Raw genomic sequence first — 19872 nt, 5'->3', positions numbered from 1 at the left:
GGAGCCTAAGTGTTCTGATTTTGCCTGTTCACCAAGTAAGGACAGAGCGCTAATTTGATGTTTATTCTCTAGAAAGCGGGAAGCAGCCATCCATCAATTCCTTCGCCCTGGGGCTCGCTGGCTGGTTAGGAGAGTAAGAGAACCTGGCCTGGGGAAAATAAATTATCTCCCTTTCCTTTTTCTCTCCCCAGTAAGACTACCTTACTGATGTTTCAAAAGAAGCACAGTAGCATCTAAGAGTCCTGGATGGTGTGTACATAGGTAGCATTCAGCTCAGTAATCATGAAGTACAAAGTTTCACAACCAGGAAAGGTTAAAGGTCAATGACACAAGAAGGACAAGAAAGAACAGAACTCTGAGCTTGGGGTGAGTCAGGCTGGAGGAGCACAGGGAGGTTTCTGGAGAGATGGGAGGGGGGAGGCCACGCTCTCACCCTGACTGACGTGGGAGTAAGGGGAAGGTCAAGAAAGCTCAGATCTATGCGGGAGTAGGGGGAAGGAGCAGAAGATGAACTGAACAGTAACTCCCATGTCTCTGTTCTGGGAGGCAAACTCGGCTGCTCCTGAGCTGCAGAAAGAGACATAAGTCTAAGTTTTCAGAATTTGTCTTTTTTTTTAACATTCTCAGGAGTGAAATAGAGTATGTGGTATATTTATGACTGTCATCCTGAGGATATCAACTGGTGCCTTGACATAACGAAAATGTAAATCTATTACTGAAGTAAAGAAACAGGTCTGCTCCTATCTGTGAACCCTGGAGGGAATCTCAGAAACGGGGCTGCACCAGTCCTTGGACTCTGATAGAACAGAAAACACTGCCTCACATCAAATAACTGGAGAGACACAAAAGGAACCATAGGCTTGGTTTTAAAACTGTAATTCTAGAAAAAGATGAGAAATGAGCTTTGAGAGGGTTCTCATTGCTAAATGTATCATTTTTAGCCTAGGCACAGAAATCTCTTCAATATTACTGAAATGAGCCATTGTGTTCCTCTAATTTTATCCATGCTAAGCCACAATGTTTTATAACAGATTTCCACACAGTTACATGGATCCCAGCGTACATTTTGAAGGCTGTCAAACAAAGAATATAAGACAAATAAAGAAGGACTGGTATATTTTTGGAAGTTTTATGACCTTTCTGGTGTTTAGGCCATCAGATAAATGAAATTCATTTTTTAATTACAAAAGACACACTAAATCCAACTGATTAGTTGTGTTTGTTTTTTCAACTATCATATCACCCTGTCAAAACTCAGTCTTCCCTACAGATTTCTATTTCACTCTGTGCAATAGCCTGAAACGCACCCCTACACTCACTTTTCCAGGGAAAGACCCTGACCCCAGAATCTGTTGTTTCACCCCAAGGCATCCTGATGTCTGCCCCGAGGGGCCAAGGGCAGCCATCTGAGGCCTGGAAACCACAGGCCACCCATTAACATAGAGCTGTTAAAATGCCTCTGCTTTAGAGATGTGCAAACACATCTTCTCTCTGGGAAAGTGGATGGATGCTGACCACTGGGGCATCTATAAAGAACTCAGGAAAGTTAGGACTAGGGATGAAAAAGACTCAGGAATGGCAAAAGAAACAACAAACATGGAACAATTCTCTGAAGGATACGTCAGAAGACAAAGCACTTCAAAAAACTAATTTGACATAATAAATTTAAAAACTAACAGAAGTATAGACAGAAATCAAAGAAAAAAGACTTTTTGAATGGTAAGTAGCTTCCTCCAATCTAAGGAAACTATGCATCATCATGTGCAAATGCAGGCCCAGATTCGCCTAACTTTTTCACACATCTCTGTTGCTTTTGCCTCCATCAACCTTACACTGCCAACCTGTGCAAAACAGGCTGTTTTGTAAGCGCAACTGCTGAATGCTATGGTAAAGGACCTTTGGGAAAAATGACATTCACCACCATTCATCAGACAGAGCAGGATTTTTCATTAGGACAATTATTGATGGATAGTCACACTAAAGCATGGTAGACTCTGCACTCAAAAGGAATGGATATAAAACAGAGACCAGTGTAGAGTAGTGATTTGTGGAATCTGTGACATTAATGTATACAGAACCTCCTAAACACTATAGCATTATTGCCTTACCTACATTCTTTTAGTTTGTATATGAGACAGAATTAGTGAATGTGTAAATATGTATAGTGAACAACCCCACCCAAAACAAGATTTTGCTCTCCATCTATACCATAGGCTACATTTCTCCGTCTTCCTCCCCCACTACATCTTACAAAAAAGTGCCAGATTTCTAAGATCGTGACTTACTAATGAAAGAAGACAAAAACTGACAGGTTAGAATAAAATCTTTTGCAAAAAAATAACCAACACAGTTTCTTGGGACACTGAAATACTTCTCAGTTTTTCTCCATGCTGACCTTCAAGGGCAAAAAAATAAAAATAAATTATAATTTTTTTTTTTCTTTAAGAAAACATGACTCCACCCACCTTCTTTCAAATGGAAAAGATACTCTTTTGTGTTGGAGTCTAGAAAGTGAGCAAATTGTGCCCTCAAGTGGCTAAATATTGTACTGGAAGGACAAGTTTGCAAAACCTGCAATAGTTGCTAAGTGAGTGATCTTAGGTAACGGGCTCCCTTCTGAATTTTTTCATTCTTCTGAAGAAAAAGGAGAGCAACTGAGTTTTGGCACAAGGATCAGGAGAGTGGGAATGTGTTGCTGATTTTTTATTAAGACCAACTTGCAACAGCAAAGTCCAGTATGGGGACTTAATTATCTGAATAATTGAGGTATCGGGAATTCACTTTGCCTTTGTCTCCATTACTTGGCTAATTCAAATGCTTAGATTTTGCTGGGGTTGCACTGCTATTCCTAAATGAAGGGCTTGTTAATAACAAGCTTGTGTTCTACAAGCAACTGCTTGCTAAGAGTAGTATAACCAAGGACTAGGTTTCAAGGCTGTCTTATACTTAAGACAGAGTTGACAGAGTTCTTTAAGCATTGCTTTAAAGGGTGAAAAGAAGGAATTTATCCAATGAATATGCTCACACACGTATGAAAGATTATATAATATTTTTCCATTGTAACATTTGTAATATCAGAAGACTGGCAACATGCTAGATGCTTATTTGTATGGGGTTACATAAAGCATGATGCATCCATGTAAGTGAGATTCAGTGCAGCTGTAAAAAAGGATGAGGTAGTTTTATGTATTCATATAGAAGTGCTCTCTACAATATACCATTCAATGAAGTCAAGGTGAGAAACAGAGTGAAGACTATCCTATATTTGCATTATAAAAGGAAAATACAGGGTTGTATTGATTTGCACATACATAATTTATTCTGGAAGGATACACAAGAAGCTGATAAAATAGCTGTTTCCTATTATCAAAAACAGGATTGAGCTGTGGAATTTACAAGATTTTCATCTGTTTTGTTCACTAGAATTTCTCCAGTGTCTAGAAAAGAGTTGTTTCATTGAAGGGGTACAATACACTCAGTATTTGTGGAACAAATAAATGAATAAAATCAAACAGATGTACATACATTTTTTAAAAGGCTGTCTCAAAGGAAGGGAATTGGATGGCTGGAGATCAGAAGTGGGAGCAAGAATTTTCACACTGCATTTTTGTACCTTAATAACTTTAATAAGTAGGCTACCTATTCCAAAATAAAAAAATCTAAACAAAAATGGGGAATTATTATTTTGATGCTTAACTAAGGTATTTTGATGGTGATTTAGACCAGTACCAATCACATCAGAGACTACCAAATATTAATTACCAATAACACAGGAGTACTTAATAGCATCTGAAGAGCATTATGCCATAAAAACAATGTCCTCATGTGGAGACTTTTCCTGCTGTGTTGTAGCTTCTTGATAGACAAGTACTTGCTCTTTGGCAAATCCACCTGACCTAATATCCCAGCTTACACTGTGACTGCTCCCAAGTCAGAGGGATGAAATTGGATGGCCCTCTCCCCTGAGTCCGCAGGGGCTCAAGTCACCGTGGACCTTTGGATGACTCGTTGAGTAGAGAAACTCTTTAAGAGGAACTCCATGAAAGAGCAGAAGTCTTAAAGGAGGGTGCTGAGACCCGCAAGGCCCTACCCTAGACCTCCTGAATGGGAGTCTCCAGGTGGGGCTGGACTCTTGTACTTTTGTAAAAGCTCCACAATGGGCTCTAAGGCACGACCACCATCCCCCATCCCCCAGTACTCAGAAGATCCAGTCTGGACATACAGCCAGCTGGGCTCAGACTTGGGAGTCCATTTCCTCAGACAAAAGAAGCACTGTGCATGCTCCACACCCCAACTCCTTCCAGACGACTTCATCCAGAATTATTTCTAGTTCATTCTTTTCCTTAGAAATCCTATTGACTAAACTATAATTTCCAGGCATCCATTCAAAATTAGCTCACACATTTATCCTATGCCTTTCTTTTTGCCCCTGTAAGCTGCAAGTCTGGCAGTATTCCCCCAAAACTCCTTTGTGGCATGGGAGGCACCTCCCTGTCAGACCAGCTATCAGGCGGCCTGAGAATGCCGACTTCTGCACTGAGATCATCCGGCTGAAAAAGAGACCTGAAAACAGCTAACTGTCCATCAAAGAAATCATGTTCTAACTGATATGCTTGTTCTCAGCAAGCACAGTCCTCCACAGCAAGTCTGATAATTGCATAAAAAGACCTCAGAGGCTTTGGGGGCCAGGATAAGAGATGAAAACATACTTTTATGTGGCTTTATCTAATGTAATCACCAGATAAAGGGACAGCAAGAAGCTTAACAAGCTCATTACAACCTCACGCCTGTGATCTCCACACACATCCCGTGGGCAGCCCCAGGATAAAATGTCCTCAGAGGTCTTGCTGGGCCTTGGTCCCAGCCAGGGCTGTTTTCCTTCTGCCCCACCAGAGGCAGCTGGTGTCTCCATTACCAGCTGCTGGACTACATGGAAAATAAGCCAGAAGTTGGTTCAAATGTGTTCCTGGCCTAATGACTAGTATATTCTTAAAATGGGCATGGAGAAAGGAATGCCACACTCAGTTGGATAATCCTGTTTACCAACCTGATTTTTCCAGCTGTTCTGTCCTACTTTCAGAATTATTGTCCTTCTGCTTGTGATTTCCTGCCTGCATCTGTTTCAGGGAACACTCGACCGACTCTCTGCCTCTAATCATAAGGGTGGCCCATGGCACTGTGAGGAGCAAAGGTTTGGGGGATGCTGGGCATTCCTGGGGCTAGCACTTCCAGCTCTAGAAGTGCATCTCTTCCCTCAGAGCAAAAGCTTGTTTTATGAATGACCAACTCTCACTGGCTTGTGCGGATACTTCTGGGGTCCCATGCTGTTTGCCTGTGTATGTCCTGATCTAGATTACTCCTTAAAGCAATCTGAATAAGGTAGAGGAACACGGGCAGCATCCACGGAGAATATGGTGTGAACAGTGCCTCTTGTGGTACAAGATGGAGACCCTGACTGAGGGCACCTGAAGGGGCAGGACAATCAAAGGAAGCACCTGAAGAGGGGTGGAGGGACAGAGGTTGAGGGCAGGATAGGCTGAAATCACCTATCCTAAGCCAGTCTCATCTGAGGCTCCATGGCAGATGCTCCTTTAAGAAAGGTCAAGGTAGCCTGTGTTCTGCTTGCACAGTGTTAAACTGAAGCCTCACCCATATTAGAATCCTACAGCCACCAGTTACACTCAAGGCCAGACAAGTCCACCGTTGGAGCCATATACTAGTTACCTCCACCCAAGAGAGCTCAGCTGTTTAGGATAAAATTACATCAATTTGAAATTCAAATCCTGGCTTTGTCAATGGAGGCATTCCTTGCTTGCCCCAGCAGACGATTTCTTTACATTACAGGTAGATCGAATTTTTATAAGGCAAGCCATATTTCAAATTGATGAGGTAAACCCTCTATAAGACAAAGAATTATCTGCTCTGTAAATTTTCATCTTCATTTATTTGATGTTCTTAAAGAGCTATAGCCATGACCAGGATTAAAGACAAGGAAATAGTCATGTCAACTGAGAAAGATCCCCTCATGCCAAACCCTTGTAACAATGACCAGAATTCAACTAAGTCAAAGGAAAACTTTTCTAAAAGAAACAGGACTTGCTGTCCCTCCTGAAGTGACAATACTCTTGAGCGAGAGAAGACTGTAGGCCATACCTGTTATGGATATCAGAATGTAAAGACATTTAGGGAGTTTTGCTCGGAAAGACTTTGATTCGGTGGGGAGGCAACAGAGAAGCCATGAAATTCCAAGTTCTTTGAGGTTCAGGGGGATGGCAAGGAACAAAAAAGAGAGGGAAACTGACAGAAATGACAAGACTAAGGCACCAAGGACAAACTGAGTCAGCTTCCCAATTGGACCTGGGGGTCAGACCTGACTTGAGTCTGCCATTTCCATTTTGTGAAATGAGAGTGGAGGTGCAGGAAAGGAGATAATTAATCTAGGACTGGGTTACTGTCAACCAACCTGATCAAAACGGTATAAAGCATATGAGAACCAGTATAAAGCATATGAGGACAGGTGAAGAAATACTACAAATTTAACAACAGAAGGATAGATTTAAGTAACATAGTCTTTAAACTTCTTGATGTTTTCACACAGGAAGATTCTGAAGCAAGTTCACTATAACTCTCCTTCCTTAAACAAGCTATAAAACATAGTGGCCTAGAAGCCAAGAAAAGGTGCTGGAGGGAATGTGTTTTCTTCTGTCATTCCCAAGAGTAAAAACCTGGTTTCTAAGGGAGTGGTCTTGGCATTTCTACAGTGCACAGTACAGCTAAAGAATATTCACTTCCAACTTGTAGGTCTGTTTCTCATTATTCCAAGTTGGGTTCAGAGTAATTCGTCCAGACGTGTCCTCCTTAGCACTCCTACGTTTCTGAATCATTCGGTGCACTAATGCATTCTGAGTCCTGTTGTGATGTAATTAAGAGATAATGCTTGCAGCAAGGAGTAGAAAGAGTTGTAAATGCCTCCCATGGGTGATTAAATGCTGAGAGGAAGTTGAGTAACTATAAAATTCATTTGGTGCAAGTTTATTCCAATGCCACAAGAATTTTCTTCCAGTTATAGGATACGGTTTCTAAAATGATACACACACAGCATCCATAAGCAAACATATTCATGCCTTCATCTCCCTCCAGGGAATGGAAAACTGAAATGGTGGCATCCTAGGAATGCATATTTTTCAAGGAGAGGGACTTGGGCTTGTATTTAATTAGTTTGTACTTAATAGGATAGAAAATGAAGAGCTGCTTCAGAAAGAATTAAATGGCAGAAATGTGTGAGTACTTCACCATTTTTGAAAGGAAGAGTCTATTCCTAATTGTGTGGATGGTTGCTTTTATTTCTCACTGCAATTTTTTACCTCAAGGAACCACTCACTTATCCTTTCTGAGTTTCAAGTTTGTGCATCTGAAAATGTGGGGGTGTGGATTCTTGGATTAGGTAGGTTCTGATATTCTTTGCATTTCAGCCCCACATATACAAACATCATACTGAAACATGTAGTGAGAATCTGAGGGAACCAGAAGTCTCTTACAGTGTTGGCAGGATTGCAAACTGGTACAACTTTGGGAAAAAGTGGCAATACAAATAAAACTGAAAATATGTATCACTTGTCACCTAGGAATTTCACTTTTAAAGCACATTCCTTAGGGAGACTTTCACACATGTACACAGAAAGGCAAAAATTCTCACTGCTCAGTGTTTGTAAGAGCCTCAAATTGGCAAAACATAAATGTCTATCAATAGAAAACTAGGAAATGGATAAAGCATGGCCTCTTCACACAAAGGAATACTATACAGTAGTTAAAAAAATGACAAAGCTCTATATAAATCAATATTAGTATTTCTAAAATGCAAGCTGTTAAGGAATTCCCATTATTTAAATTTGTGAAGATCTAAATAATGAAACAGGATAATGAATGCAACTGAATATAACACAGTGAACTGTGCAAATTTATGAATACACAGTAGTACTCAACAAAAAACTATTCAACTCAAAAAAAAAGAAAAAATCGTACTATTGTATATGCAACAGTATAACACATAGAGTGTAGGGCTATTTATGTACATTTTAAATGAATATAAAAATAATACCATTGGATGTTCACAGTTACATACATGTGTTTGTGTGTGTGTGTGTGTGTGTGTGTGTGTGTGTGTGTGTGTGTGTGTGTTGATAAGTCAGAGAAACTAGAAGGAAGGACTACATTAGTTCATGATAATTGTGATGTCTGGGAGGCAAGGTAGAAGTCTGTGACAGGAGATTGGATATAAGGGAGACTTCAACTCAATCAGTATGATTGCACATATGTATGCATATGCAATACAAGAAATAACACAATGTCATTTATGGATGGTGGAGAAGAGGTACTTTTGTAACATTTTTCTCTGCATTAAAAAAAATCTTTTCAAAATAAAAGATAAAACATTTGAAAAGCAATGCCTTTGGCAGATGTATGTTGATGAGCTCCCACTTAGCCTCCATGTGAAGGGCCTCCAAGAAACCAAGGCAGCCTAACCTTTTAGCTCTTTACTGCCCAGCCCCATGCTGCCCAATGTAGTAGCCACCAGCCACTGACAACTACTTGAATTTAAATGAAGTTAGTATAAGTTAAACAAAATTAAATTTCTATTCCTCCATTGTACTAGCTACAGTTGAAATGTTTAGTGCCATGACTGAGGGCTATTGGACAGCACACATACAGAACATTTCTATCAGTGCTGTAAATTCTATTGGAGAGCTGGTCATGAGCTAAAAACCTGTCTCTTTGATAAAGAACATTTTTGGTCACATTGTTCTTTCCTACTATGTCCTTCTATACCTAGAAAAACCAAGGTAATAACGAGGAAGGAATATTTTTCATTTCTAAGAGGAGTATGTCCACTATAGTCCTAAATTCCAATCATGACTTAAGTAACATGCTCTTGTTAAATAAAATTAGATAAACCATTTTTGGAAATACATAAATATACCTCATTTTCCCAAAACCTTAGGAAGAGAGGCTAAAAGATGCTGAAAGCATTATCCAAACAAAACTCAAAATGTGATTTCAAAGGTTTTCCAAGGGTCTTTGTTTCTTACCTGTACACAGTATGAGGGACATATACTTCCCGGATTGGAAATTCCAAAATCTCTTTGTGTGGACGGGTTCGGTTTTCAGGAAAGGGCCTCACTGGCAGCATTTCAGGAGTCAGACAACAGTTGATTATGTCTGGAGCCGGAGAAATCTCCAGTCTGAGCAAACCTGGTGAGAGAAAATAGGACTGTTTTAGTAAAGACAGTGTTACAAGGGAATCAAGAAAGATTATTGTACTATACTTCTTCTATGAAAATAAGCATAAATTGTGGAAGTGTAAAAGTTTTGGAATTCCCAGCTAATTTTCTATAATTATAAAAAAGCATGTCGTGACATTTAGATTTAGTTTACAGAAATGAAAAAGCAAGAAATTGTACAATGAGTAGAAACGGATCTTTAAAGTCTCTCCTAGAATAACCACACTACAATAGTTAAGCAAGTTAAGCAACTGTTGGTGGTTTTCGAACTGAGTTCCCAGGTACCCCAGGGGGCTGTACAAGTGCCTCAGGAGCTGTTAAACTGAGAATCAGGTGCCCTCACCCTTTGCCAAAGCATCTAACTTGCACTTTTCTTTTTATACTAAGGGTTCCATATATTATTTTATGTGATAAAAGGGGATCTTTTGTTGAAACAATTATCTTATTACCTGAGAAACCAGATCTAAATAAAGCATGACGTTCATTTACTGAATCCATCCTTTAATAAAAATGGAAAATATTAATAGATGTTCATAAAGAGTAGACCAATTCAGATTCTTAACTCCTAATGTAAAACTGCACATTTCACTTGACAAACAAAATTTTGTAAACTGTAGCATTAAACAAACAATGTGTCTAATCATAAATGGTTTTGGTGCAGAAAGTATAAGGACAAGCCATCCACACCTGGAATTGACTTGACTCTTCTCTGTAAGGATGAAGATCTTTTGTAGTCAGCCAAAAACTTGAATAAGTCTTCATCACTAAGGCGATCTCCCTCCTGCCAGAAGAGAAGTCAGGGGTTAGAAGAGTTACAGTACTGGCTCCTGGGGTATAGACCAAGGATTTCTGGGAATATTTTTATTCTAACATGCCTCTCATAGAATCAGGATTATAGGCAACACTGACATCATTTACTTCCACCTTTTGTCAAATTTTCCTTCTCTACCACTCTCTACTTACTGTCCCTCAAACTCTCATAAATCCTGGGGACAGAGCTTCTAGCGCTTCCTAAGGAAGCCTGTTGGACTGTTAGAGATTTAGGCCAAAGCTTCCTTCCCTATAACTTCAACCCACTGGTACTTGTTTTACTCCCTGGAACAATACAGAACAAGTTTACTTCCTCCTTCAAAGACTTGAAGATGGAGAAAGCATCTTTCCATCCTTTTCCTATCCTCATTTTCTTCACTTTCGTCTCAACTAAGAAAGCTAAGCATAAATACTACTCTCAGTGTGCCTACATGGGACCGGCACTCTGCCAAGAACACAATGGTACAAGCTCTCATCCTTACAATAATAGCCCAGGAAGGTAGGCAGGGAGGTGTGTCTTATTCCCAAGTACACATGAAAAAACTCAGTTAAGTACTTTGCCTCTGAAGGTAATACAATCAGAAGGGGTATATCCAACACTGAAAACATTTCAGCCCCATGCTATTTCTATTACATGGCATGGCACATAGACCCTTAGCACCTCTTCTGAATAACATTCTGTTAACATAACCCTTTGAAATGCCCCGTGAAGATTGCATGAGCCATGAAAAATTTTCCAAAGTAAAGTGAAATCAAGTCTATTACTTTTTCTTTTTAGTAAAGTGAAACCAAGTCCATTACTTTTTCTTTTTAGTAAAATTCACATAAAAATTACCATTTTTGAATGTACAGTTCTGTAGTGTTAAGTACATTTATACTGTACAACCAATCTTCAGAACTCTTTCATCTTGAAAAATGGAAACTCTGCCCCCATTAAACATCAGCTCCCTATTTCTCCCTTCCTCCAACCCCTGGCAACCATCATTCCACTTTCTGTCATTCAACTGTCAGTACTTATGAATTTGATTACTCCAGGAAATTCTTTGTTTTTAAAATAACCTCAATATTTATTGAGCTAATGAAGAGCTCCATCTGCAGTGGTTGCCCTCAGTGGGCCAGTAGGCAGCCCTGGAAAGCCTGCACATGGAACAGTAGTGAGGAGTACAGCAGCAGGGCCAGGAGACTGGAGGCTGGGGGCACACGGGAGCTTCAGCCAGATTGCTTTCATAGCCTAAAGGATAAACTGACCATGACAGTTCAAACAGGACACTGCATTGGTGGGAATGAATCCTTCTCTCAGTTAAAAGAACTAACACTCATTTAGCACTTGCTATATTCCAGGCACTCTGAGAAGAGCTTTACACCCCTCATGCCACAGAACCCTCCCACCAGCCATATGAAGCAAGCGCCATCATCCCTGCTTCATAGATAATGAAATTGAGGCTTGGTGAGGTTAACTAACTTGCTCTGTTAATCACTGAGTATACGTCCCTGTTGGACTCCAGCACCCATGCCATTATGAGGACAAATTCAGACACACTGTAATGTGGGGAGATACCTGCTTGAAAAAGCTGTTAATGGTCGTGGGGGTGGTCTTGAAGTTGGATCCAACCCCGTTCTCCTCCAAGGACAGAGTTCTTTCAGAAAGCTTTCTAGACTGGGACAAAGTTCTCCGCTCGCCCACAGAGCTTTTCCCTTTAAAGAGAACAACTGTCATTCTAGAGCATGCCTTTCTGTTTGAATATACAGCAGTTGGTAGCTTTACCATACATAAGATATACTGAAAGTCACTGTAAGGACACTGTTTTGACAGAAAATTTCCCTCCACTGGCCCCTGCGTTTCTTAGCTCCCCCGTTGGAGCCCTAGCCTTCTGGTTAGAGAGGAGAGGCACGAGCAGCCTCAGTGCCCTCCCGCATGGAGGTCAGGGTGCACCACCCAGCAGGAGTCCAGAACTGCAGCCAGAACTGGGTCTGCAGATACACTTTATTTAGCCAACAGTGTTTACTTTGTTTTATTTTTATATTTGCATTCCATTGGGAGAGGCCTGTACTCAACTGCCCTTGAAGGCATTTGGGACTGTGACCTAAACATGCTAGGGTTAGCCTGTGGATATTCTGAATCCGAGCTTTCTGCTGCTCTGGCTGTGTGGCCCAGGGAGCAGAACTGACCTGCCCAATAGGGAATAGAACCCTGAGTCACACCCAAGCCTGGGCTGTGACCCTGACACTCTGCTTACTTCTTTCTTTTCCTCTTTTGGGATTTAGGTAGAGATATTGTTGCTTTTATACTGCAAGATTCAGGGGTTCTGCTGTGAATGGTCCAATTGCTTAGATCTCTAATATTGCCAACCCATCTTTGAATAATCTCTTATCCTTAATTCTCACCGTGTTGCTGAATTGGAACTTCTTGCTACCACTGCCCACCTAAACTTGCCATATGGCTTCAATGTAACACCCTGCATCTTCTGGCTGCCTCTTAAGAATCAGCCTCTGCAGTCAGGTTAATTTATCCTTGACTAGGAGGTTACCGAGGCCCCAGCAAGCCCAATGCTTTGAATTACCTAGTTTATGGTGTCTTCCAAGCTCTACACTTAACTCTTTCAAAGAAGGTTACTTGAATCTACGTAGAAAGTTGGCATTTAAAAAAACCAGTATGGTGTGAAAGTCAGGATGCACTAAAGTGAGGTTTGTTATTGATAAATCAGAAATAACTCAGGAGTTTTGGCTGGTAATTATGCATGAATAACTCCAGAATAAGAGCAGCAATAACAGACTACCTTTTCTTCTACTCCCCTATTAAAGGTAACATTTCAGAAATGGCAGAGCTTAGGAATACATGAAAAATGTAAACATAGCCTTAACTACTTGCTGGATACAAAGACATTTAGGACAACAGAAACTCTACATGTCAGGGTGGGCCTACTTGAAATTCTGTAACCCTCTTGAATAGTCCATATCCAAACTGCTTAGGAAATTAATGATTCAGATCAAGGATGAGGTGATGAAAAGGAAAAATGTGCTAAATGGATTGGAACAGTAACTAAATATTCTTTGGCATCCATATTTTCATTGCACTTGGCAAAATAAACTTTAAAGGACTGGAAATTTTGCTGAGAAGCCTCAGCTTTGCTTTTTAAAGACCTCTTGGGTTTCTTATGTTTAGGAGCCAACCACGGTGTTTGACACACATTAGATAGTTGTCACATTTTCTTGTTATTTCCATTAATTTTACTCTGAAGAGGCAGTGGCTCTTGAAAATTACCTTTTAAAATGTTCAACTGTCCAGAAAATTCCAACCAAAAATCTTACTATAAGAGTATACTTAATCTCCATCAATGTCCATGATACTTGGGGATCACTGTCCAGTCGAGCACTTGTTAACTCAGTCACAATAGCATTTCATCCTATTTACCTCCTTCCTCCTTCCCACTCTCTACACCTGACTGCACTAATAAGCAGGCAACCTCGGCGCTGACGTGCCAGGGGCCCCTCCCTTTCCCACTGCCACTGAACATCTTACCACTCATGGATTCCACGTCGGTGGCCTCCCTCTCCAGGGTAGAGACATTGAAGAAGCTTGCTAAGCTAATGGGAGCCCAGGCAAAGGGCATGCGGTACTTCCCCAAACGCTGGCAGAAAGATTCCGCTTGAAGCTTTAGTTTCTCTATCTTTTCTTTACTCTAAAGGAAAACAGGAAGAGACAAAAGCATGGTCCCAAAGCAGCCATCTCCCAAAGCCCTGCCCTACTGAGTGAAAGAGTGGTGGCAGAAAAATGACACAGCTCTGGCCAGAAGTCTAGCTGGTAAGGGAATTCAGATAGAAAGGGGGGAGTGCAAAGAAAGGCTACATTCAGTTATTAAATACACCTTTAGCTTAAACAAAAAAAGGTCCAAGGCTTTCTGGACTGATCAATAATGCCTTTTTCTAGCTACATGCCTTGGATTTACATGAGAGAATCTTGGGGAGAAAAGTTTTGTATATTATGTGCCAAGCTCTCAAGAGAGGCTGTTCTTCAAAAGATGCATTTGGAAAACTCCAAAAAGATCTATAAAGGTTCCTAACAACTTCCTTATTAGGTTGACAACACTTACAAGGTATTCTAAGTTCAGAATAAAAGGTCAGTTTTAAAAATCTTGAGTTCAGTAAATTTTATTTGAAATTTATGATTCTGTGGTGGAATGCTAATTAGGCAAGTCTTATTCCAGAAAGACCACATTTTAAAAACTATATTGAAAACCTTTGCAAATAGGTGCTGAGAAAGGATGTCTTTTTCACAGGCTCAGTACCTATGTTGTTTTAATGAATCTGTGATGTACAATAGTCTTAGCCAATTTCCAAATCTCTATACCAGAAAGGATATTTGGAAATTGGCCTGTCTGTTAAGGAAAACCAGTAGAGCTGACACTCTAGTTTTATGAGGTCTCTGTGGCCTTTCAACCAGCTGAGTTAGAGTCCTAGAACCAAGAAAATGGAGTATTTCTTTGCCCTAGCAAGTTTTTAGACATTGGTGTGTATATTACCATGTGTTGAATTCAATAATTTATTTCTTTAAAAAGTTCAACAATAGACAAGTTTCTATCATATGTACATACTTAAAATATATTTTAATATCTCATGAGAACATATTAGCTATTTTGTGAAATACTTCCAAAAAAATCTGCTTATTCTGATAACACCATTTAGCAATACTCAAAAAATCGTACCTTTCCACCATCACTTTCTTTGATAACCATGTAGGGTTCTGCACAGTCTCCAATCTCTCCCTGCTGAAGAACTTTTTCAATCTACAAAAATAATATTAAAACAAAGCACATGAATTACATCCATATAATGGCATTCATGCAGCCATCAAAATGATGTTTTAGGCAATATTAATGACACAGGAAAATGTCCATGATACATATTTTTTATTAAAAGTTAGTACACAGGGTTCTATACAGTTTTGTAAAAAATCATAAAGGCATGTTAAGAGGATGATAGTAGATACACAGTGAATGTTCACAGTAGTTATCTTTAGTGGGATTATGTGCTGTTTTTATTTTCTTCCTATTGCTTATGTGTATTTTCTATTTTTAAGCAATAAACATGCATTATGCCTACAATAAAAAATGCAATAAAAGTTATTTTATAAAACAAAACCCATGAGACATATGTAGGAAGTGAAAAGCTCATTTTCTTTATTATTGCTTACAATGTAAAAAAGAGATATGGCCTCTGTAAAAATCAGGTCGGGGACTAAAACTGTCCACAGAATGAATAAATGAACAGAATAAATTATCTGTAATTGTCTGCTGCTTTTCTGGACTTAACAGACTTGGAAAAAAACCAAAAGCAGTGAGTGGGGTGGTGCAGTGTTTCACTTAGCTAACTGCTCGGTAATGTGAATGAATGCTACTACTGTCAAATACCTTCTTCCATTTTGCTTCAGGTAAAGGATCTAGCTGGCCATAAATTTAGGTACCATGTTTACGAGAAGGAAAAGGAGAAATGTGAAATGAAAGGTCAGGGAAAGGAGCATATCAGAATTATGTGGGAAACTTTTTAAGGTAAAGAGGCTACCCTCTGCTCTATTCAAAAGGGGTTGGTTCAATGCCTGGCATGTCTATTGCTAAAGTTTTAAATCAGATCCACTCTCATCCTTACTCTCTACCCCTCAATTGAGAAACAAAACCTTTAAGCCTGAATAACACCTTAAAGCCATATTATATGCAATACTAAACTTAACACTAGTAAGGATCCTGGTGTTCAGCCTGGGACTAAAAATATGAAAGAAAGAAGCCCTTTCTATTGAGCAGCATCTGCCTGAATATGCTAAATATTGCACCACCATTTGCTATACATTTAGAAAGAAAGAAGCAATGATGATGGCATTACAGTAAAGAAAAACAAACCAAGGGCAAACCAGGAGCTGCTTACTGAGTGGATTTAAATTTCTTAACTATATCCAGATGAGAGAATGTTTGTTATTGTCAAATGAATGCATTTATTCATTTGAAAATTTTGGAGTATATGTAGTAAGTAATAGTAACCTATAGGTAACTGCTGATATTTAGCAGCTACTATGAATTAAACAAAATAAAGCCACTGAGAAGTGGAGCTTGAAGTAAAATTTGACTCTGTAGTACTAGTATTGGCTTCTTTGTTTCCCCAGGCTGAGAGAGAATTTCAAATTTAACTACAGGGCTGCTGGCATGGGCTTTAAGCTAACTTTCCTATATGACCAAGTAATATAGCAATGCCAGGACACACATTAAGATGACAACAATAGATGTGTCCTTTTGGCAACAGACTTTTAACTAGAGTACTCTCCATAAGCCTAAATAAATTCCCTTTCAAGTGATAGTAACCTTTTAGCATCTTTGTAAAATGATGGAAAGGAAGCTAGAATGGAAAGATATCTACCACTTGTTAAGAGACCTCCAAGTCACTTAAATTCTTTGGAATCTATAAGCTACTCATTGGATCATGGGAGAATCAATTAGATTATGTACATAAAAGAAAAAGTTCCAAACCTCGAATGCTGGGTGTACAGGACATCAAAACACCTGAATTTGTTTTTTACAATTTTGGGGTAAAGGGTCAGTGAGAGTAATTATTTGCTTAGGGAGGTAAAATACTTAATGTTTGTTGTTAATTTCTAAACAGTCATTTTTACTCTCTTACATTAGCAGAGTACAGCCTAGAATGAAAGATGTTTCTACTTTTAATGCCCCACAGATTTTGACCCTCACTAAATACTCAGACTATGGTGAAAATGGGTAGGGAAACTTGGAATCTATAGCCCACACTTCAAATTGTCAGAGCCTGGGCTTGGGAACATTTAACTATGGGTTTTTAGAAGAATGTAACATAATTGGGAAACTACCTGAGATTGTTTCCACAAGAATACGTTGGTTGCTTAGGAGGAAGGCTGCCTGTAACATGTCAGGCTTTAATCTCTTATCACAACTACCCATTGAGAGAGTGTTATTATTCCCACTTTACAGATGAGGATACTAAGTCTCAAAAAGTTTAGGTAATTGCCCAAAGTCACATAACTGCAAGGCTTCAAAGCCAGGATTCAAAACTAGAACTGCATCATTCCAAAACCCATGGTTCTTCTAGTATCCAAAACAATTTTCTTGGAAAGGAAGGGGTGAACTGAAAAGGAAACAAGGGTGCATTCTGACATCTCTTTCCCCCCAAACATGCACTGGGAATAATGCAACAATGGGAACATCAGAATCTGCAAACCAGATTATATTTAATTACCTTGACTACCAGGTAGATGTCCGAGGATGGATAGGTGATCGAGAATACCGCAGATCTTGCCTGACTCGATGTGGCAACAGACGGCGTGTGGGCACGCAGAAATCCTTTGAACTGGTCAGAGTTCAGGTCACAGTGAAAATTTTCTGAGATCTGTAAATGAGTGGTAAAATGAAAAATAAGTTACACCTGTTGCTTTCATGGTCTCAACATGTTTAAAAAGAGCAAAAAACCCACAAAGAAATTTCGCCAAAGGAGTAAGTGTCATTATAGACATGGTTTGTAACTAGCAGTTGTTGGAAGAGCTGACGGCTATTTTGCCACAATTTCTACATATTTTGAAGCCATTTGAGAGATGTTCCTAGAAACATTTAAAGTTTCAGTCACCCATCAGTACCTCCTGAATATCAATGATGTGTGAGATAACTGCACTGAAGAAGAGCAAGACATTGCCTCTGCTCTCAACTTACATTTAAGAATGAGGGAAAAGGCAAATTTGTCACTAACTACAGTAAGAGCAAATATGAGTGACCACAGTCAGACAAAACGGTGCCGTGGATGTTGGGGTGATCCAGAAGGCTTCTGGTGAAGGAAGCATGCGACATGGATGCACCTTGGAAGAAGATTCTGATGGGCAGAGCAGGAGGGTGACTGTGTGCCAGAGAGAGAGTACAGCACAGGTTAAGTATCTCAGAGGGTGGAAAACGAGTGAGTTTAGTTCACAGCGAGGAGTCCAGCTTGACTCTGCGTGGGCAAGAGAGGGAAAGAAAGCAGAAGAGAGCCATACTGAAGAAAGCCAAGGAACGGACGTGGAAGGGTTTGCTTTTAATCTTGCAGGTAGTGAGGACCCATTAAAGATTGTGCACAAGAGCATGACATGATGAGGGCTCCTTGGCTCACCACGGTGGTGCTGCTTAAGGGTCACTGCACAGTTGGGTCTCCCCTTCATCAGTAATAAGAGTTCTAGCTGAGAAGGGTGTCCAGGAAGACCACATTCACCAGCCTCCATTGCGGTTAGGCTTGAGCATGTGACTAAATTCTTTCCAGTAAATTGTGATGGGCCAAACCTGCAGGCCTCCCCACCCATCTTCTCCTTTTTCTAGAGCTGCAATGGCAGTGACAAGAGTAACTTTGGGAGAACACATACTGAAGCTGGAGGAGTCACTGCCAACTTGGGTTCCTGAATGACTGAGTGGAGCAGAGCACTGGTGACCTCGTACCGCCACCCTGAATTGCTAAAGAACAAACACAGAAACTTCTTTAAGCCAGGGGTTCTCACTAATGTTGTCCCTGACCAGCAGCTTCAGCATCACCTGGGAACCTGTTAGAAATGCAAGTTCTCAGGCCCTCCCTGGACTTACTGACTCAGAAACTCTGGAGGAATGCCAAGCAGCTGTGTTCTGACAAGCCCTGCAGGGGATTCTGATGCACACTCAAGTTTGAATACTGCCTCAAACTATGGAATTGGTGGTAAAACTTGGTTTTAGCAGTTAACCTACCCTAACCAATACACATCTTAGTAATTATTAATATTTATTCAAGAGATACTAATTTCTTAAAATACAGAATGGTTTTGGGTAAAAAGGGGTAGTAGTGTTCTGCTCTGGTTTTGCTATTTTTGTCTTCATCTGGGAGTAACAAAGTGACTGACATTAAACACTCATGGTTAATGTCTTAGGTCCTTGAATTCTTTTCAATTAAAAGCACATTACACTCAATCATAATATAAGTTGGTCATGGGGATGGTAGTACAGCATGGAGAGTATCGACTATGATTCTGTAACATTTTCCTATGTTGACAGATAGTAACTGCACTAATGGGGGTGAGGAATTAATAATGTGGATAGTTGTATATCAACTATACTTCAATAAAAATAATAATGATATACAATAAAATCAGAGAAGGAAAAAAAAGCACATTACAGTTTGTGAGGTCTTCACCCTGTGGCAAATTTAGAATTTTACTGCACAAAATGCCCTCTATTCATGATGAGGCTATTTCACAATGCAAAAAACTCCCAAACTAAGGAAATATTATATATATACTCGAGCTTGTTAAAAATACATTTAAATTGTTTTGTTTACATGTAACCCTATATGCTATTTCCTGTCTCTCTCTACCCCAAATAGGCCACCACCACCAATAGGCTATCCCCAAAAAGCATAAGTGACTAGTATTCCTAAATCATTCCTTCAAAAACTGCAAAGGCAATAAAACTGGATGTATCAGTCTTTTGCTTTCAAATTAGATGTGTTTTTGCTACATAGAAGTGAGATTTAAAAACATGAACCAAAGAATCATGAGCAATATGTGTGACCTGAGGGATGGTTGCTCTTTGCTTTCTCACCTTTTTCCTTTCTTTAACATCATATAGGGCAATGCTGGCAAACAGAGGCTCAATTTCAATCTCAAACCTGTCAGAGAAAGAAAGAAAAATTTAAATGGTTTTAACATAGGTAATTTTGAATTTCCTGAAAGTACTCAGGTGTATAAGCTGGTTATAAATGTAAATAGTTTCCAAAAATATTTGGATAA

The 19872-nt window shown here is 39.7% G+C and overlaps 1 protein-coding gene across 4 annotated transcripts in view; it reads right to left on the bottom strand.

Moving 5' to 3' along the window:
- Positions 1 to 19872, bottom strand: part of DOCK8 (dedicator of cytokinesis 8) — a 228316-nt gene that overhangs the window by 108744 nt on the left and 99700 nt on the right. For all 4 annotated transcript variants that reach the window (XM_057498603.1, XM_036928398.2, XM_036928392.2 and 1 more), the window contains 7 exons: positions 19685 to 19751; positions 17340 to 17489; positions 14792 to 14872; positions 13609 to 13768; positions 11647 to 11783; positions 9966 to 10059; positions 9087 to 9249 (listed from right to left, as the gene is read on the bottom strand). In XM_057498603.1, the coding sequence (XP_057354586.1) occupies positions 9087 to 9249; positions 9966 to 10059; positions 11647 to 11783; positions 13609 to 13768; positions 14792 to 14872; positions 17340 to 17489; positions 19685 to 19751 (852 nt within the window). The remainder of the gene's footprint in view (positions 1 to 9086; positions 9250 to 9965; positions 10060 to 11646; positions 11784 to 13608; positions 13769 to 14791; positions 14873 to 17339; positions 17490 to 19684; positions 19752 to 19872) is intronic.

Source organism: Manis pentadactyla, chromosome 3, assembly GCF_030020395.1.
Source record: "Manis pentadactyla isolate mManPen7 chromosome 3, mManPen7.hap1, whole genome shotgun sequence".
Lineage (NCBI taxonomy): Eukaryota > Metazoa > Chordata > Mammalia > Pholidota > Manidae > Manis > Manis pentadactyla.
The sequence above is the reverse complement of the archived record's forward strand: the minus strand, read 5'-3'. Positions and strand labels throughout refer to the sequence as shown.